General features: G+C 37.3%; 1 protein-coding gene across 2 annotated transcripts in view; it reads right to left on the reverse strand.

Annotated features, from left to right (window-relative positions):
* Nucleotides 1-308: 308 nt before the first annotated feature.
* Nucleotides 309-22786, reverse strand: part of LOC150102965 (sorting nexin-14-like) — a 793179-nt gene continuing 770701 nt past the window's right edge. For both annotated transcript variants that reach the window (XM_090397844.1, XM_090397845.1), the window contains one exon: nt 309-546. In XM_090397844.1, coding sequence (XP_090253970.1) covers nt 463-546 — 84 coding nt within the window. In that variant the 3' untranslated portion in view covers nt 309-462. The remainder of the gene's footprint in view (nt 547-22786) is intronic.

Here is a 22786-nt window from a genome sequence, read left to right on the forward strand (position 1 = left end):
AATGACTCATAATATGATATGCCATAGTGTTACAACCTCTAGTCAAGGGATTGTTATAAAAACAAAATAAAGAAAAGATGTCTTTCTCTCCTTCTCTCCCTCTATGGAGAATGAAAGAGAAAGAGAGAGACAGACAGACACACACACACACACACACAGAGTTATATTTTTTTAAATATAGGGATAGCATGGTTTTGTAAAGACCTACTTATCACAAAACCATGGTATCCCACAAGTTTATATCTACAGTGTTATGAATATACATAATATTGGAATTTAAATTAATAAACAAAAATAAATAAAATGCATTTACCACACTGTCTAATGACAGTTAACTTAGTGTATTTATTTTTCTAGAGGAGATCTGCATTAGAGACTTATTTTCATAATATACATTTTATACACTGAACAAAGGATAAAAAAAGCTACGTTGTTTTTTGATGTGATTTAATGTAGATAGCTTTATTCAGGACTTGGAATCTCATTCTTGGTTTTCAGTTCTGGAAATAATTCCAAAATCACAATATCCAAGAGAACATAAGATAGCTATGTGAGGAGAAAAACATGTTAATCATTATTGAAAATTACAGAATAGCATCATTACTGATAATAATGCATTAATAAGAAAGAAGATAAGTAAAATCTGAATACCAAAACAAAATTATGCCAAATATTAGAGCTATAGTGGTTAGGCTCATATTATGCATCAATGAATATCTATTGTGTTTTAATTGTGATACACATTGGCATATTACAAATCAATAATAAATACTAATTACTTACACAAAAAATAATGTGCATTAACATGCAGATAAGAATCATCATCATCGATAAACAAGCAAAATCAGATGCATTCTATATAACAACTGAAAAGGTTGAACTTTTGACTCCATGGAGGTTGGTGTTAATAAAACAAATATTCTTAAATTGAACACCCAATGCCACAAAGAAATTAAAATTGATCAACATGCAGCAGCAGAATGTTACATACTTGGTCGCTAATGTTGATACCGAAGGTGGAACTGACAGGAATAGAATGTGAAGATTGACAAAAGCGAATACTTAGACTGAATAACATATGAAAATCATCCAAATATTATAATAAAACCAAAACAAAGTTCTTCACTATCTATATGAATCAGATACATTGAAATTGAACCAAAATTTCTAAACTAACAATTGTGCCTAAATAGTTGAAATGTTTTACTTGTTCTACAGCAGTGTTTCTCAACGTAGGGCCTACGCCCCACAGGGGGGGGGGGCAATTTGAATATGTACATGTACATATTTATACATATTTATATTATACTCTTTCAGAATTTGGCTGACTATTATGCTAGAGAGAGAGAGAGAGGGGCATCAAAATCTTTGAGACGTTGAGGTGGGGCATGATCCAAAAAAGGTTGAGAAACACTGTTCTACAGGTTTCCCATTCAAGATGCAGTTGATAGTTTCAAAGTTACTGCCCATTTTCACTATTTGTCTTTTAACTAGTGATTTTCATCCATTTTTCTCGGCAGTTTATTAGGAATGTTCTTGATTTATTTAGGAGTATAACATCATCTGCATAATGTAAAGAGCTAAGATTAATATCTGCAGTTTAAATACCAGGCCTACTGCCACTTTCCTTAATAATGCGATCTATGCTAATAAGGAATAACAGCAGAGATGGCATACAGCCTTGTTTGTCTTACACCTGATTTTTGCTGATTTACAACCCAAACATACAAAATGTATTGCTAAACACGATGTCCTGTTTACAGTACATAACTATAGAAATTTGAATAGCTTTCACATGATACCTTGTCATATGCCTCTTTCGAGATCTACAAAACTTCAATACATGTTGATTACACGTATTGAAGTTTTGTTACATGTTATGTTGATTTCTCAACTATCCGTCTAAAATGAAAATCAGATCCTGACAAACTCTATTTAGCCTGAAACCAGCTTGTTCCTTTCAAAGTTTCCCGTCCACAATTTTTACTAAACCATTCTTATATTCAAAGTCATTCTTATATCCATTTTTATTTCCCTTTTTGTAAAGTGAGCACTACAGGAGCTCTACAAGTTAATCCAATCACCTGGAATTCAGCCTTCCTTCTGAATTATGCAGTACAGCTTCTGTAAAACTTTTAAACTTCCATATTTCAGCATCATCAAATTCCTGGTATGTATCCTCAGATGTACAGGATATTATGATAGCACTACCAAAAAAGATTACATCATTACTAATTTCCTGCTGACAATTTCTTCCAAATTACTCAATTATCTGTCAGGATTCCAATATCATCAGATATCATACTTTGATCTTCTAGGGCACTTCTTATTGTTCTTGGTCTTTTCCTATTATCCTGGAGAAAAAAAAAAAAAATGAAAACACTTGTTTTGCAACCTCTGCTCTCCCATTTTGTTTAAGCCACCTTCGATTGGCTCTGCCTACACATTCCTGAATGCTAACAATGTCCAGTTACTTTTTAATGTTCTTCTTTTTGATATGGGGCTACCATTGATACCATGTGTTCAATCTACAATTAAGCCATCAATATATCTACGTGATATACTGATGTACAAATTTTGTCCAGTTAAGTTGTTGCATTATTCGTCAGGCATCCAGATGTGGTGTGGCTCCTTTACCATCTTCTGATATATTATTATTATTTGACACCTCCAGGGAGTCCAAAGACTCATCGAGGGAGAGTGTGCCAACAGCATCGAATGATTGGATCCCTTCCAACTACTAACCGCGCTCAAACTTACTTAACTGAGCCATTAGTAACAGAGGCTCTACCAATCGACCAACCTTCGTAAAGAACGTATCCATTTTCTAAAGTGTATTTGGATTTGGATTTTATTAAATCGTAAGTCATTAAAATATGGATTTGAAGTATTTCCTCTCCTCAGCGGGAGTCACGCGACCTCATCAAAGGTCGAAACCAGTCTGGGTAGTGACCCCCCCCCCATAATGTATAACATCATACATGTCCGCTAAGAGATGTGTTTTACATTATGGGAAATACTAAGGATAGTGATCAGGGCTTACTACACCTTTACTACGAGTTGCCCCTGTCATAAAAGGTTTGCTTACGCTTGGATCTGCCGAAACTTTTATAGTTTCTATATTCGGCATGAAACTGTTGTAGTTTCTCTATTCAGCTTTGAAATAATGTTGGATTCAATAGACTTAATTTGAATAATTTTGCATCACCGAAGTGAAGCCTTTTGGCTCTCTTTTTCAGTAAGTCAGTTGAGTATCTTTAATTTTGATATCAGGTCTGACAGAACTTTTCTTCATAATGTAACCCATATAGGTGAACACAAGCGATAATGTACCCTTGTCTCATGTCTGATTTAACACCAAATGATCTTGTACCTTCTTCGATTCTATCTGCTGATTTACAACTCAAACATATGTATTGCTTGATATAATGTACACCAAATACGCCAGCTGTCTTGGCTTTTTTTTTTTTTTTTTTTCAATGAGATTGTGGACCTTTCACATTAGTCTTTCGACTTCATGGAGATCTGATGATGACAATTATAATATGGTCAATTAGACTTTTCTTTTATTTCCTTTGTCTTCTCTGTATGAATTTATGCAAGTCTTTATTATTATTATTATTATTATCCCGGGAAACTCCAAGGAGTCGACAGACTCATCGAGGGAGGCCCTAACATCATGTCAAGAACAACTATTCGACATTCACACAGTATCTATCATACCTTGCCTTGAACTCATTCATGGTCGTAGCACCCACAATAGACTCTGGCAGCTTATTCCACTCATTCACCACTCTCCAAGTAAAAAACCTAGCTCTAACACCCTTGTTAACCACATTCTTAACCAGCTTCCATGCATGGCTCCTAGTCCTTCCACCACCAGTCCTATTTTCAAAAATATCTTCTGGATTAATCTTATAGAAACCTTTCAGTAATTTGAATGTCTCAATCATATCACCCCTTTTCTGCCTATCGACCAATTTTTGCAACCCACAAATCTTCAACCTATTCTCATAAGGTTCATTCCACAGACCTGCTATCATCTTGGTCACTCATCTCTGGATCCTCTCTACTTCCTCCCCATCACGAAGAAACCCTGGTGCCCATAACTGGGCACAGTAGTCCAGATGGGGTCTTATCAAGGCTCGATACAGAGGAACAATAACTTGTTTGTCTCTGCATGTTAAAGTAATTTTCAGAAGCCAAGAGATTTGATGAGCTGATTTAGCCACTTTTGCAATGTGCCCCATAAACTTCAATTCCCTATTCACTAACACTCCCAAATCCCTGGCCTCGTCAATCTCCTGGAGTATGGTTCCACCAATGTGATATACTGCTGCTATTCTTTCCCAAAATGCATAACCTTACACTTTGCCACATTAAATTGACATCCATTTTTCTTAGCCCAGTCCTCCAAACTATCCAAATCATCCAGTAAAATTTGGACATCCTGTGCACTCACAATTGCTCTACCTAACTTTGCATCATCAGCAAACAAGTGAACACTTCCTCTCAGATCCTTTCCTATATCACTGATGAACAAATTCAAAAGTAGTGAACCAAGAACAGAGTCCTGCAGCACACCACTAGTCACAAGCTATCTTTTAGACTCAACTCCTGAGTAAACCACTCTCTGGTATCTCTCCATCAACCACCTTCCTATCCATCTTACCAACCCTATATCCATCCCCCATCTACTCCAGTTTACTGATTAGGGTTCCATGTGGTATCCTGTTAAAGGCCTTCTCAAGGTCCAGTAGAATCACTCTAAACCCATTACCTTTATTAAGTTCAGCCGTCACTGTGTTATAAAATGTGAGCAAGTTACTGAGGCATGATCTACCCTTCACAAAACCATGTTGTCCTCCATACAATATCCCATTTTAATCTATCCAATCCTGTATTCTTTTCTTGACTAATTTCTCTAAGACCTTGACAACAATTCCTGATATGCTAATCGGTCGGTAATTTACAACAGCAGTCTTTGAACCACCTTTATGCAGTGGAACTATTTTTCCCCCTCTTTCCACCCCCTCGGGACTAACCCAGACCCGAGACTCAAATAAACAAAATGGTCAAGGGTACTAACAATTCTTTAGCTGCTTCTCGTACGACACGAGCTGGTATACCATCCAATCCCACAGATGTATTGACATTGAGGTTATGCAATAGACTACTCACCTCCACTTCATTCACCACAATTCCCGTATAATCTACTGGTTCATTCATTTCGGCAATGTCACCACCTGGATGATATATTCTTGCAAAGTGCTCACTCAGTAACTTAACTATATCAACTGATTCAGTTACCTCCCTGCCATCGGCATTCTTTAAAATCATTTTCCATATACATTTTTCCTTTTACTTGCAACATATCGAAAAACTGTTTAGGATTCTCTTTAGCCTGCATGGCTAATGTTCTTTCGTAATCCTTTTTTGCTTTTCTTACCACACTCATTACCCTTCTGGCCTGCGCTTTATACCGTTCATGTGCCTGCCGGTCACTTTTCTCCTTAAATTCCATCCATAGTTGTTTCTTTTATTGTAGCTCAAGCTTAATGGTGTTATTCATCCATTTAACCACTACTTGATTTATTATTCGGACTGTGGGTATACAGTCAGCCACTGCTTCATGCAAACACTGCATAACTGCCTCCCATGCACTATCAACTTTTAGCCCTTGCAGTTGGACATGCCATGGCACTGAACCAATCAAACTCCTAAGATTGTCATACTTTCCAGCCCGATAATTCCACATGTACCCTGTCTTAATTGTAAATTCCACACCTTTAGCCACCTCCCAAGTTAAGACTCTATGATCACTCTCACCAATTGGTGGCAATGTGGTCATATTTGTTACAGCCAAATCTTGAGATGTAATTAGTAGGTCAAGCACTCTCTGATCCCTAGTATTTTCCATTACATGCTGTTGCAGATAGTTATCCCTTAATAACCGCATAAAATCGAATTCCTTCCTCCCGTGTGTCCTCTCCTCACTCCAATCAATGCGACCATAGTTGAAATCTCCCATAATAATTACCCTCCTTCTACTCATTTCTTCTATTTGCTTGTGCATACTGTCTCCACCATCTTTTCCATCACCTGGTCTATAGCAGCACCCAATTGTATATTTAGTTCTGCTAGCCACAATCTCACACCAAATGGCCTCAAATGTGCTCTTTTCTCTATCCTGCAATTCAACTTCTATTCTCCTTGCTGCAGCTCATCAGCTATCATCAACAATACTCCTCCACCCCCCCATTTTATTCTCCCTGTCATTCCTGAACACACTATACCCATCACATTCAATCCCACTAGCTATATCATCTACAGTCAGCCATGATTCAAGAATGCCAATAACCTGTGATCTGGAAATGCCAACCATGGCCAAAAACTCTTCCTTCTTGTTCCTAATGCTCCTAGCATTAGTGTACATGAATTTAAGACCCCCATTATCCCCATCCCTACCTTGATGCCTTATATTAACTATCCCATTCCGATTTGTTGTCCTTATTCGCTCGGACATATTATACTCATTCATACATTCAACTGCCTCCCCAAAGTCTGTATATCTACCCACCCCCTTAATAAATCTAGTTTCCCTGATTTTGCACATCCACTACATTCAGCAACACTTTTTCAAGTCTGCTTACACCATATCCATTCAAATGCAAGCCATCCATCTTATATAGATCCTTTTGCCCATCGAATTCACTCCACATGTCCACAAATTCCACACAACTCGTCATACATAACCCACGCATAAAGTCATTTGCAATTATGGCCCTCCTAAACTCTTCACTGTCATACCACGGCAAAAGACTAATCATCCTAACTCTCTCACTCTTCTCTTTTGCTACCTCAAACAGTTCCTTCAGGTCCTCTATCATTTCCATTTTATCTCCTTTCAAATCATTCGTACCTGCCACAACCATCATTTCTTTCACCCTTTGCTTTTGCTCTCTAACAGACTCAGTTACATCCTTTATGGTCGCACCAGGTTGGTACGATTTTGTCAAATCCTCTACTAACATGCCTCTTACTAAGGCACCTTATGCTGGCACCTAGTGTTAATAATGATCACTCTATATCTGGAACAGAAATCCTCTCACATTAATCTTTTGACTTCATGGAGATCTGATGTTGACAATAATAATGTGATCAATTAGACTTTTTTTTTTTTAAATTTCCTTTGTCGTCTCTCCATGTGAATTTGTGCATGTGGTTATGCTGAAATCTGGTGTTCCAATTGTAATGACTATTCCATGTCCTGAACAGAAATCCAGCAGTACTTAATATTATTATTAGCTTTGCTCTTTTCTCCAGAATTTTCCCTAACATTTTTGTATGTCTAATACTCATTTCCTACTCTACTGTTTAGATCAACAAGAAGAAGCTTTTCTAATGTCAGTTATACCTTCTCTAATTACTTAAAAAATTTTTCCACTTCTTCCTTAGAAGAACATTCTTTGGAACCATAAGTCTAACATTGCAATATCACATTTTGATATTTGCTCACATTGCTCTACTTCAATAACTCCCATTGATGATTATTTTTATGTTTAGTGGTGAGTACTAAACTACTCCTTCCTTTACCAGATGATTATCAGCTGAATATAATATCTTGTATTGAGTATTCAGATGAACGTCACTGTTTCTGTTTTTTTTAACTTCTTTGGTTCAGTAATGTTAATTATTGTTGATGTGATACTTTTCTGATTCTTCTGCTAGTTCCACTTCTTTTCTGCTAATACTTCTCACCCTGATCGTGCCTATCTTGAATTCTCCTGATGTTGAGTTTGTTTTGCTAGCTAACTTTTTTGCTGTTTGGTTCCCTAAAGAAAACAGCAGGACCTTGACTCGGCAACACCTCCAGCTGGCAGGGAATTTCATCATGTTGTACCATCATTTTTTGCTTTGGTTTAGGACAAAACAGAATACAGTTTGGTCAGTTCTCCACATCTATTAAAAGGCTATGTAGATGTCTTATCCTATCTCACTCTGATCCTTAAGAGCAACCACTTTTCATCACTGGAACTAAATTACTTACAGACATTTTTCCGCAGATCATATTAATTTGGCATTGAATGAAAATGTAAGCTTTGTCCAATTGCAACACTGACAATTGTGCTGCATCTGTCACTACTGAACTACTGTTTGCTATTCGTACTACCCAACTGTCATGACATCATTTGTGCAATTACAAATTACTGAGAATATGAAGCATGCTGTATGGTGACATAAGAACAACTGATGAATTCATGTTTGTGTGTGTCTGTGTGTGTGTGTGTGTGGGGGGGGGGGAATGGACAATAAGAAATGAAAAGAAAAAGGATATGTTATGAAGGGAAAGTTGTAAATCAATACACTGAGAAGAAAAATTAAATATCAGGAAAGAATATTGGTTTTATGTGTTTTGTTATTACTGAAACTTCCTGTGGGTAAGTTAATTCACCTTTAGTGATTGATGGATTGTGAGGTTTTGTAACTGAAATTTGTAAACACAACCATATAATGTGATTATGTACCTGAGAACTGTAAAAACAGAAACATTACATAATAGTTTTCATGCTCTTCATTGGACAGTTAATGCTTGTGAGAAAAATCATTAATTTATTCAGTTCTGATGTGGGGAAATATAAGAATGGGGAACTGGACAATGAGACTTATTTGTGCCTATGGTCCCACAGAAGGTTCTACTAAGGTAGAAGTGGAGGAATTTTTTAATGCTTTAGAGAAAGCATCTGACACAATGAAAAAGGAAAAGTTGGTCCTTGTTGGGGATCTAAATAGCAGAGTAGGAAATGATTGTCAGACATACAAAAATATATTGGGAAAATTTGGAAAAAAGAGCAAAGCTAATAATAATGGCAAATATTTGTTGGATTTCCGCTCAGGACATGGACTGGTTATTACTAACACCATGTTTCAACATAAAAATGTGCACAAATTCACATGGAGAGAAGAGGCAAGAAATAAGAAAAGTCTCATTGACTATGTTATTGTTGATAGTGATGTTTTCTCCCTTGTGCAGGACACCAGAGTGCACAGAGGATTTGAAATTGGAAGTGATCACTATTTAGTCTTGAGCAGGATAAAACTGAATTTCATATTGAAAAAACTAACATGTAAGAAAGTTTTAAAGCAAATAAGAGTTGAACACTCTCTCAGATGTGAACTGTAGACTAAAATACACAAAGTTTATTGAAGAAAAAATGAAAGAGTTTGAGAACAGGAACCAAACTTTAGAGATTCAGTGGCAACTCTTGAAGAAAACCTTGATTGATTCAGCCAGAGAGATATGTGGTGAGGTTGTCTGCAAGGATAGAAAAAGTGAAAGAAAGAAGCAGTGAAAGAAAAGAAGAAAGCATATCAAAAGTTCCTGGCAAATAAGTCAGCTTGTGCTCTTAGAGAATACAGAGACAAACGTAAGAAAGCTAAACACTGTGTAAAACTAGCAAAACAAAAGTCATGGGAGGACTTTGGCAAGAACATAGAAAATAAATATCAAGAATGGGGAAAATATTCTGGAGGTTTTTGAAGAAGCTTAGAAATGGAGGAAAGAGTGCTGTAAAAGGAGTTAGAGATGATAAAGGTGACATGAAAACGGGAGAAAAAGATATCCTTGAAGTATGGAGTAACTACTTCGAAAATTTGCTAAATGAAACAAGCAGTGATAGCACAGTGGTAAAAAACACTCCACAGGCCAGTCAGGAATACATATCCATACTTGAAGTAGAAAAAGCCATCAAAGGCTTGAAATGTGGAAAGGCAGCAGGAGTAGATAATATTCGACCAGAAATGCTGAAGTATGGTGGTATAAGAGTCTTACAGTGGCTGCACTGCATAGTTCAGAAAGCCTGGACAGAAGGACGAATTCCCAATGATTGGAGTAGAGCTCTCATAGTACCCATATATAAAAAGGGAAATAAAACTGAATGTGAGAATTGCAGAGGTATATCCCTACTGAGTGTTCCTGGTAAGATATATGCATGTATACTTGAGAAACGGTTGAGAAGAATTGTGCAAGAAAAGCTTGGTGAAGAACAAGCTGGATTCAGGTCAAATAGAGGCTGTCGGGATCAGATCTTCACTTTACAACAAATAGTGGAGAAATCATGGGAATATAACAAAGATCTGTATTTAAGTTTTGTCGATTGGTAAAAGGCATATGACAAGGTGCCAAGAGAGAAGCTATTCAATATGCTACAGTTATATGGTGTCAATGTGGCATTATATCAAGCAATACTTAGTCTTCATTTGAGTTGTAAGTCAGCAGTTAGAATTGAAGGAAGTACAGGAAAATGGTTTAATGTTAAATCTGGTGTGAGACAAGGATGTACATTACCCGCACAGTTATTCATTATCTATATGGATCACATTATGAAGGAAAGTGGTATTAAACATGATATCAAAATTGGAGATGTTAATGTCAGCTCTTTGCTTTATGCGGATGATGTTATACTTATCAATAAATCCGCTACAAGTCTGCAAGTTTCTCTGACTAAACTGAATAACTGTTGTAATAGATATGGTATGAAGGTCAGCAATAAAAAGACAAAGACAATGAAAATAGGCAGAATCATTGAAAATGTCAACTGTGTTGTGAATGGAGAACCTGTGGAACAAGTAAAACATTTCCGCTACGTAGGGACGATTTTTAGTGAAGATGATAAATTAAATATGGAAATAGACAACAGAATCAACAAAGCTGGTATGGAAGGAAGCCAATTCAATAAATTCATATGGAATAAGAGAGAAATTAGTCGGAACATTAAATTAGCTGTATACAAGACAGTGTTCAAACCAATTTTAACTTATGGATCTGAGAGCTGGGTCAGAAGTAAAACACTTGACCAAAGACTAGGGACTGCAGATATGAGAGTTATGAGAAATAGAGGCATGAACAGATGGCATCAATGGCAATATCATATTAAAAACGATTATATTAGGAAAGAACTTCTCATTGTCAGCATCCAGGAATGCATTAGCAGAGCTAATCTCAGGTGGTATGGTCACTTAAACAGAATGGGCAAGGAATGATTAGCAAAACAAGTGTTCTGTGCCAAGTTAGCAGAAAAACGACCCAGAGGAAGAACAAGATATAGGTGGATTGATACGGTAAAAAGTGCCTTAGACGATAGAAATATAAGATCTAGAAATGTTGGAGTCTTGACAAATAAGAGACTGATTTAAAGGAAAATTGTAGATAGGAAGTTAGTAATGATGTAAATTTTTCATGTAGCACTATCATATCCTGTACACCCCTTGAGGGTACATGGCAGGAATTTGATGATGATGATAACACCATTAAGCTTGAGCTGCAAAAAAAGAAACAAATGTGGAGGGAATTTAAAGAAAGGGGTTACCTGCAGGCACACGAACGGTATAAAGTGCAGGCCAGAAGGGTAACGAGAGTGGTAAAAAAAGCAAAAGCGGATTATGAAAGGAAACTAGCTATGCAAGCTAAAGAGAATCCCAAACAGTTCTTTCAACATGCTGCAAGCAAGAAAAAAACTGTACACGGCAAAAATGATTTTAAGGAATGACGATGGTAAGGAGGTCACTGAACCAGTCGATATAGTGGGGTTACTGAGTGAGCACTTTGTAAAAGTATATCATCCAGGTGGTGCCATTGAAACAATGACGGAACCATTAGTTTATACGGGAATTGTGATGAATGAAGTGGAGGTGAATAGTCTATTACAGAACCTTAATGTAAATACATCTGTGGGATTGGATGGTATACAGGCAAGGGTCTTGCGTGAAGCGGTTAAGGAATTATCAGTGCCCTTGACCATGTTGTTTAATCTGAGTCTCGGGTCTGGTTTAGTCCCGAAGGTGTGGAAAGAGGGGAAAATAGTTTCTCTGTAAAAAGGAGGATCCAAAACTATGGTTGCAAATTACCGAACTATCAGCATATCAGGAGTCATTTTCAAGGTCTTGGAGAAAGTAGTCAAGGGAAAAATACAGCAATGGATTGATGAAAATGAGATACTGTACGGGGGACAGCATGGCTCTGTGAAGGGTAGATCATGCCTCAGTAACTTGCTCAAGTTTTGTAACAAGGTGACGGCTGAACTGGATAAGGATAATGGGTTTACAGTGATACTGCTGGACCTGGCAAAGGCATTTCACAGGATACCACATGGAATTCTAATCCGTAAATGACGATGGAAATCAATATTAGATTACTTCATATTAAATGAAAAGACATCAGAATTTTCACTAGATGCTAGAGTTCACAGAGGATATGAAATAAGAAGTAACCACTTCCTTGTTAAAATAAAATTAAGATTACCACCTAAATGGCTACAAGTAACAAGAACAGAAAGAAAAATTGAAACATTTGTTTATTAAACTAGACTATTAAATGACACAAATGTACAATGGCTATATGAACAAAGAATTAACCAATATCTAGATAAAATAAAACAAAATGAAGAAATAGAAATAGAATGACTTAATATAAAAACGATACTAAATGCAGCAGCAAATGAAAGCTTAGGAAAGACCAAAAAATTCAATAAAAGAAAAAAACTGAAGATCTGGGATGATACAATCAAATAAATAATTAAAAAGAAAAAAGAAGCCTATCACAAATGGTTAAGCAGTAAAAGATTAGAAGATGAAATAGAATATAAAAGAATAAGAGCCATAGCTAAAAGAGAAGTCAGAAAAAGACATAGAGAATCATGGAATAAATTTGTTTCAAATTTAGAACATGATTTATATAAAATAAGACCCAATGTATATAAGATTTTGAAACACCTAAATGCAGATACCAAAGAAAACATAAAATTAAACACTGAATTGAAATTAGAAGAATTTCTAAATTACTACACAGAACTGTGGACAGACAAATATTTTAAAAAAGACAACTGGCAAACAATTAACGAAAATGAAAAGGAAATAACTGAAGAAGAATTAGAAATCAGCCTGAAAGAAACAAGAAATGGAAAATCACCTGGAGAAGATAAGCTAGGTTCAGAACTATATAAATACGCAGGAACAAGATTCAAAGACAGACTCTTATTATTTTTAAATAAAATTTACTCAACTGGTATCCCCCAATAGAATGGAAAAAAGCAATTGTGATTCCTATCTTTAAGAAAGGTAATAGTGACGATCCTAAAAACTATAGAGGTATCAGTATACTAAATTCCTGTTACATAATATATAGCAGAATCTTAAATAACAAACTAATGAAATATTCCGAAAACTTTATTCTAGAGGTACAGAATGGATTTAGAAAAGGACGATCATGTATAGACCCTGCCTTTTGCCTAAAATTAATAATAGAGAAAAGAAGAGAATATCATTTAGAAACACATATTGCATTTATTGACTTTGAAAAAGCATTTGACAAAGTCACATATTATTTAATGAAACATATTATTTAACATATTAAAAGAAAGACAAATACCAAATAATATCCTAAAAGCTATCACAAGTATATATGAAAATAATCAAATACAAATAAGATTAAATCACGAGCTATCATATACAAGAGAGATAAACCAAGGGGTCCGACAGGGATGTTCCCTCTCAGCAACTCTTTTTAATATCTACTTAAATGAAATAATAATAAAATGGAGTAAAAATTTACATCAAGGAATTAAACTTTCACCTACAGTTAACTTAAACACTCTCCTCTTTGCAGACGACCAAATAATAATTACAAATTCTGAAGATAACTTACAGAAAGCTATTTTAAATCTAAATGAGACATTCAAAGATTATGGTATGATAATATCAACAGAAAAATCAAAAACTATGGCCTTTAAAGGACAAGATCCAGCAAGAACTAAAATAGTAATAGATAACAAGATCTTAGAACAGGTGAATTCATTTAACTACCTAGGATATAGGATCACATATGAAAATGAAAAAGATATAAACGTAAAAATTGCAAAATATTTACAAATAACAGGTTTAATTAACTCTGTATTTAAACCAAACCTAGTTCAAAAACAAACCATGCTAAAAGTATACAATGCATTAGCCTTACCGGTCTTAATGTATGGAAGCAAAATCTGGACAATAAAACAAAAAGACAAACAAAGATTAACAACAGCAGAAATGAAGTTTATGAGAAAAACTGCAACGTATACCCTATTTGATCACAAAAGAAACGAAGACATTATGAAAGAATTAAACCAAGAACCAGTAATAGAAAAAATTAAAAAATATAAACATAAATGGATGGAACACGTTCAAAGAATGAAAACAGAAAGATTACCAAAACAAGCTTTAAAGTACAAGCCATTAGGAAAAAGAAAACCAGGACGTCCTCTTAAATGATTCAACGATGACTTCTAAGGCCGGAACAGGCCATGCTAGGCCTAAATCCTTGATATGTATAATGATGATGAAACTACAACATATGGGAATGGATATAGGGTTGGTGAGATGGATAGGTGGTTGGTTGACGGAGAAATATCAAAGAGTAGTTTATTCAGGAGTAGAGTCGAAAAGATGGCCTGTGACTAGTGGTGTGCCGCAGGGTTCTGTTCTTGGACCACTGCTGCTTAATTTGTTCATTAACGATACAGGGAAGGATCTAAGAGGAACAGTTCATTTGTTCGCTGATGATGCAAAGTTGGGTAGGGCGATAGTGAATGCAGAAGATGTCAAAATCTTGCAGGACGACTTGGATAGATTGGAGTTCTGGGCTAAGGAGAATGGATGTCAATTTAATGTGACAAAATGTAAGGTTATGCATTTTGGGGTGAAAAGATTAGCAGCAGTATACCACATTGGTGGAACTGTACTCCAGGAGATTGATGAGGCCAGGGACTTGGGAGTGTTGGTGGATAGGGAGATGAAGTTTAGGGGGCACATTGCAAAAGTAGCTAAATCAGCTCATCAACTCACTTGGTTGTTGAAAAATAGCTTGACGAGCAGAGACAAGCAAGTTATTGTACCTCTGTACCGAGCCTTGATAAGACCTCATCTCGACTACTGTGCCCAGCTTTGGTCACCTAGGTTCCTTCTTGATGGGGAGGAGGTGGAAAGGATCCAGAGGCGAGTGACTAAGATGATAGCAGGTCTATGGAATGAACCATATGAGAACAGGTTGAAGATTTGGGGGTTGCAGAAACTGGTTGATAGGCGGAAAAGGGGAGATATGATTGAGACATTCAAATTGCTTAAAGGATTCTATAAGATTAATTCAGAGGATATTTTTGAGATCAGGACTGGTGGTGGGAGAACTAGGGGACATCTATGGAAGCTGGGCAAGAGTGTGGTTAGCAGTGGTGTTAGAGCTGGGTTCTTTACTTTTAGAGTGGTAAATGAGTGGAATAAGCTGCCAGAGTCTGTTGTGGGTGCTATTGACAGTGAGCGAGTTCAAGGCAAGGTATGATAGATACTCTGAGAATGTCGTATATGTCTAAGGATGCCCTGGAGTCACCCGTAATAATAATAATAATAATAATCACTGATTAACTAGTGAGCTTCTAGGTAGTGAAGAAACTGACCATTGACAACTTTCTACAGTATTTTGGAGAGGAATTGAGGTGATGGCAATTGGTCAGTAGTCAGAAGGTAGGCTTATGTCTCCTTTTTTGGAATGGGCTGGATATATGCTAGTTTCCATGAGATGGGATAGTGTCAGCTGAATACAGAAAATTTAAAAGAAGATAGAGGTCAGGTGTTAGCTCTGGAGCACAACGTTTGAGCACAATAGGAGAGATGCCATCGGGACCAAATGCCTTCATAGTGTTCAAGTTGTCTAATATTCTTTTTATGGTGCTCAGTTGCTGGTATGGAAAGAGGTAATTTATCTTTGCCGTGTATGCAGGAGTTAGAGGAAAAGATTGACCTGGGAGAAAGTGTTCTGGTAGCAAGAGGGAAGAGTAACATCTAATGAGTGGAACTTGTTCATCATCATGGTTTATTTACAATTTACAGTTTGTAAATAGGGAAACGAACTAAATAAACAAGAATAAGAAAAAGTTAATTATTATACACAGCTTTATATTAACCACCTTATCTGTTCTGATAAGGTGGTTAATATACTGTCAGAATTGTTTAGTTGGTCTTCCTCTTTGTGTTTGTCCATTTGAGGGGATGAATAAAACTAAGATGTCAAAGTATGGAGAAGGAGGATGTCTCAGTTGATGTCTGCATTGGGTTTCAATCAAGGGTTTTTGGTTTGCCTCTTCTAAAATAGTGGAATTATGAATATGATCCTTCCAAGAGTAATCAAGTAACAGTCTCAAGCAGGTTATATTAAAGCTATTAATGGTTTTTATTGCTTTTTGGGTGGAAATGTTTCATGTTTCTCTACCATATAAGAAGATAGCCTGAGAGGTTGCTTTGTAAAGCCTAAAGTCTAATTTTTGTTTCCAAGGAAATGAGGGGAGATTTCCATATATTTCTTAGATTCCTGTGTTGATTGAGAGCTTTATATTTTCTTAATATTATGTCATTTACAGTATTATTTATACCTAAGTATTGGAAGTCTTCTATTTTTTCTTAAGTCTGGTTGTGTTCTGTACTGATGGCACCTTGTACTATACGAACATCATATTTGGGAGTATTTTAGATTTACTTGTGTTAACTGTCAATCCAAATATTTATGCAGCTTGGCATAGTTTATCAAAGTGTTGTTGACCCTTGGATAAAGATAAATCTATTAATATTATATCGTCTGCATAGCTGAGGTCACTGAGATAGAGTTGTTTATCATTGCCATCTTAATTTAAAAGTTGGACCGAATTCATCCTCAACCATCCTGAAAATGTAGTCTAGGGTTATTATAAAGAGGAAGGGAGCCAAGGTGTCTCCTTGTAGAACTCCTGTTGTTATAGGAAATTTTTCTGTCATTCCTCATTGACAAGAACACGGGAATGAAAATCTTGATAAGGTGCTGCAATTGCTTGTTATCGACCCATAAACAAACCATTATGTTTGCATATAACTGATAGAAGTATCAGAAATAAGGGGAACAAAACTGTTGCATTAACTGAGTATGTTCACACAAAAATTGTTGGAATAAGTGAAACATCGTTGGATGAAGATGACACCCTGATAGGACTAGATATGGAAGAGTGTGATATTATTTGTGAAGATAGAAAAGGAAAAGAGGAAGGTGGAGTGATGATGATGATAGAAAAGGAGCTGTGCCCAGCAAGACAGAAATGCAAGGAGGAAATAGTAGAAGTGGTTTTGAGGCAGTATAGAGTTAGACAAAAGTGAAGAGAATAAAATACTATTAAATTAAAGATGACAAGAAATTATATTCCTAGTTTCATCCTTTATTATTATCATCATCAGAAGCTACTCCATGGAATCCTTAGACTCATCGAGAGAGACCCCTAAACATCATGACAAGCGCTATCCAACATTTGCACATTATCATACTTTGCTTTGAACTTATTCACAACCATGGCATTCACAACAGATTCAACAACCTATTCAGAACCAAATGGTTCTGAAAAATTTCCTCTGAATCAATCTTGTAAAAACTCTTCAGTAATTTGTATGTCTCAAACATATCACCCCTTTTCCATCAATCAACCAGTTTCTGTAACCCACAACAACCTGTTCTGGTAAGGTTCATTCCATAGACCTGCTACCATCTTGGTCACTCATCTCTGGATTCTCTCCACCTCTTCCTCATCACCAAGAAACCCAAATGACCTGATTTTCATGCAGCAGTGAAGATGGGTCTTCTCAAGGCTTGATAAAGAGAATAATAACCTGTCATCTCTGCTCTTCAAAGTATTCTTCAGTAACCAAGTAATCTGATCAGCTGCATTAGCCACTTTTGCTATGTGCCCTCTAAACTTTAATTCACTATCCATTCACTAACACTGCCAAATTTATGGCTTTGTCAATTTCCTGGAGTACAGTTCTATCAACGTGGTATACAGCTGGTGATATTTTCACCCCAAAATGCATAGCCTTACACTTTGCCACATCAAACTGATATCTATTCTCCTTTTCCCAGACTGCTGATCTATCCAAAACACCCTCAAAATTTTATCAACATTTGTATTAACTGTTGTTCTGTACAAATTTGCATCATCAGCAAACAACTGAACAGTTCCTCTCAGATCCTTTCCTAGAACAGAGCCCTGCAGCATGCCACCAGTCACAGGCTTCCTTCTAGACTCTGCTTCTGCATAAACTACTCTCTGATATCTCTCCATCAATCACACTCCTATCCACTTCACTAACCCTATATACATCTCCATGTGCTGCAGTTTACTGATTAGAATTCCATGTGGTATCCTGTCAAAGGCTTCTGCAAAATCCAGCAACATCACTCTAAATCCATTACCTTATCCAACTCAGTTGACACTGTATTATAAAACATGAGCAAGTTACTGAGGCATGATCTATTCTTCACAAAACCATGTTGCCCCCCCCCCATACAGTATCCCATTTTAATCTATCCATTCTTGTATGTTGCTCTTGACTAACTTCTCCAGTATCTTGACAACTCTTGATATGCTGATTGGTTGGTAATTTGATACATAGTCTTGGAGCCCCCCTTTATGCAATGGAACTGTTTTCCCCTCTTTCCAGCCCCTTGGGACTAACCCAGGGCTGATCCTTAGAATAAACAATATGGTCAAGGGAAATGACAATTCCTAGCACCTTCATGTGAAACTCGAGCTAGTTATACCATCTAATCCCATGGCTGATTCACATAAAGGTTCTGTAATCTGCTATGCACCTCCATTTCATTTACCTCAGTTTCCACATAAGTAATTCTACTATTTCTAATGATTCAGTTACCTCCCTAATATTATTATTATTATTCAGGCCTCCAAGGAGTCAAAAGACTCATCGAGGGAGGTCCTTCTAAGACATAAAGTCTGTCAAGACTCATCGAGGGGAGGTCCCCCTCTGAGAAACACAAAGTCTATCATACCACTCTTTAAACTCACTGACCGTTCTCGCTCCCACCACTCCATCAGGCAATGCATTCCACGGCTCAACCACCCTCCACACAAAGAAACCACTCCTTACCCTCTTGCTCACAGTTTCCTTTCGTAACTTCCAGGGATGGCCTCTTGTCATCACTCCTTCCCGCTGATCAACCAAGCGAAAGATCTCCCCAGTGTCAACCCTGTAACCACCTCTCAACAGTTTAAAAGTCTCAATCATATACACCTCTCCTTCTTCTATCCACCAAACTCTGCAGTCCACATTCTCTCAGCCGATCCTCATAACTATCCTTGTACAGTCCTGAAACCATCTTTGTCATCCGTCTTTGTATCCTTTCCACAGTTAATTTATCCCCTTCAAATCCTGGGGACCAAATCTGAGAACAATAGTCCAAGTGTGGTCTGATCAGAGACTTATACAACGGAATGATAACCCTCTTATCTCTGCAGGTCAGTGTCCTTCTCATAATAGCAGCAATCCTCTGTGTTACCTTCACCATCTTTGCAATATGTCCCCTAAATTCAGGTTTCTATCAATCATCAACCCCAGATCTCTTGTCTCCCCTACTTCCTCCAGTATAACTCCTCCCATAGAGTATGCAGCATCCCATCGATGTTTCCCAAACCTCAAGACCTTACATTTTGCTGCATTAAACTGACACCCCCATTCATTTGCCCATCTATCTAGCTTATTTAAATCCTCTTGCAGGGCTACCACATCTGCAGTATTACTAATAATCCTTCCCAGCTTCGCATCATCCGCAAACAACTGAATATCCCCCTGCAATCCACTGGCTATGTCACTGATATAAAGGTTAAACAATATAGGTCCTAGTACTGAGCCCTGTGGGACCCCACTTGTAACTCTCTGCCTCCTGGAAACTGCTCCACCATACACAACTCTCTGATACCTATCAGACTGCCAATCCTGAATCCAGTTGTCCAATCTGACATCCAGACCCATGTGCTGCAACTTAAATATCAGCTTATCATGTGGCACCCTTTCAAATGCCTTCGCCAAGTCTAAGAAAATTGCAGTATATGCCTTTCCCTCATCTAATGTTCTTGTAACTTTATTATAAAAGGCTAGCATATTGCTAAAACAAGAGCATCCTTTCACAAATCCATGTTGACTCTCACAGATAACATTACCCTCATCTGCCCAATGCTGTATACGGTCCCTCACTACTTTCTCCAAGATCTTAACAACTACTGATGACACACAGACTGGCCTATAATTAGACACTTCCAGTCTGTTACCACCCTTATGCAATGGCACTATCTTACCTTCCTTCCATTCCCTGGGCACCTTTGCCAAAGCCAGACTTTCATTGAAAAGCCACGTTAAAGGTACTGTCAATTCCCTAGCACATTCTCTGAAAACTCTAGGCGAAATACCATCCAGTCCCACAGCTTTACTGACATCCAGAGTACTCAGTATCTGAAACACACTCTCCTCCAGACCTCGAACCAGTCCTATCCCTCTAGCATTAAAACTGACGCCTCTAGGATGAAATACTCCAATAAAGTGTTCATTGAACAATTCCACTATGTTCTCTGCATCAGTCACTCTATTCCCATTTTTATCCCACAATATCATTCTTCCAATCATTTCTCCTCCTACTGGCCACATAGCGAAAAAATTCCCTAGGATTTTCTTTGGATCTTAGGGCCAATCTCCTCTCATATTCCAGTTTCGCTTTCCTTACCACACTAGTCACTCTTCTGGCCTGTGTCTTATATTCCTCATGCATCTCTTCACCTGTCTCCTTATATCTCTTCCATAGCCTCTTTTTCGCATGGCATTCATTAAAATCATTCTGCCATAAACATTCTTTGTTTTACTTGAAGCATATTGATTTGGAATTATCTTTGGCCTGCACTGCTAATTTCCTTTCATACTCTGCTTTTGCCTTTCTAGTACACTGGTTACTCTTCTGGACTGTGCTTTGTACTACTCATGTACCTGCTGGTCACCTTTCTCCTTGAATTTCATCCACAATTTTTTTTTTCTTCTTTTGCAGCTCCAGCTTAATGATGATGATATTCATCCATTTATCTCACACTTGATTTACTCTCCTGACTGTAGGTAAGCAGTCTGCCATTAATTCCTTCAAATACTCCTTTCTCACAGTGGGAAGTGGGAAAGGAGTGTTTCCCACTTCCCATGCAGTATCAACATGATAGTGCATGGGAAGTGGTAAAGCAATATCCTAAGCTATTCATATTTACCAGTCCTGTAATTTCACAAAATTTGCTACCTCTCACGTCAAGACTATATGATCTATCTATCTATTGTTCACTGGGCATCTATAGATGCCGTATGGTCACTCTGATGCTCGATGATGTTCCACACCAGGCCTCGCTATGTAGTCCTGTTGTTTGCTTTTCTGGCAGCCTCAACTCTCTGAAGATCATTCACTCCACACACGACATCCATCCATCTCATTGATGGTCTACCCCTGCCTCTTTTTCCAGGAACTTTACCTTCTATTACTGTTCTGAGAAGTCCTCCTTCCATCCTTTCTATGTGTCCAAAATATTTTAACCTTCTTCTGTCAATATCCTTAAGGAGCCTTAAAGTTCTACTAATCTTTTCTAACACCCATTCATTTGTACACCTTTCAGTTTATGATATCCTCAACAGCCTTCTGTAACACCACATCTCAAAAGCAGATATCCGTTTCTTATCTGACTTCTTTAGGTTTCAAGTCTCGCATCCATAAGTCGCTGTTGGAAAAACAACTGCATCTACAATCCACAACTTTGTTCCCATGGAGATAGATCCATCCTTCCAGATTTTAGACTGTTGTTTTAGCCATTCCTAACCTTTTTCTGACATCTTCTGAACAGCAATTCTTCACATTAATAATGGATCCCAGGTACTCAAACTTGCTGACTTCCTCAATTCTTTCTCCATTAAGATACACTTGTTTCTCAAGAGCTTCTCTGTTTGTTTTTCCTTTGAGAACCATGAGTCTTGCTAGAATTGAGTTGAAGTCCTCTGTTATTACTGATCTTGTTAACTTTGTCAAGAATTAGTCCTAATTCTTCCATGTCATTACAAAGGAGTACTGTATCATCAGCATACCTCAGATTACTGATCAATCTACCTCCTATCATAATTCCTGTCCTGAGCTCATCCAATGCTTCACGCATGATGTCCTCTGCATATATACTAAACAAGTAAGGAGAAAGTAAACATCCTTGTCTAACTCCTTTTCCAACTTGAAGCCAGTCGGTCAATCCAACACCTGTTCTTACTGTGGCTTCTTGCTCCTTATACAAGTTGGCTATCAACCTGATAGTGTGTTGAGGAAAACCCATTCTTTTCATTACTTCCCACAGTTTCACATGCTCAACACAGTCAAAAGCTTTAGAGTTGTCTAAGAAACACATTACCAGAGGGAGTCTGAATTCTTTATATTTTTCTATGATCTGTCTAAGGCAAAGGATCTGATCTCTGGTGCCCCTACCTTTCCTAAAACCTGCTTGTTCCTCAGGCATCTCTGCCTCAACTTTGGCCTCAATCCTATTTAGCATGATTTTTAATAAAATTTTGCTTGCATGAGATATCAAACTAATAGTTCTATAATTCTTGCATGCCTTCTTATCACCTTCCTTGTGTAGTGGTATGAAAACTGACTTCTTCCAGTCTCTAGGCCATGATCCTGTCTCCCATATCCTTGTAATCAATCTATGAAACACTCTTATCCCTCCATCCCCTGTGGCCTTAATTAACTCTGCTGGGATTTAATCTGCACCTGGAGCCTTATTGCTGCTCAGCTGCTTAACTGCTCTTTCAACTTCATGCCTAAGTGGAGGAGGTTCCAAATCAAAATTTTTCTTGGTGGGAGGACTCCACATTTTCTTTATCCACT

The sequence above is a fragment of the Typopeltis vanoorti genome, chromosome 9 (genome assembly GCF_054136105.1).
Source record: "Typopeltis vanoorti isolate ZY-2024b chromosome 9, IOZ_Tvanoo_1.0, whole genome shotgun sequence".
Taxonomy (NCBI): Eukaryota; Metazoa; Arthropoda; class Arachnida; order Uropygi; family Thelyphonidae; genus Typopeltis; species Typopeltis vanoorti.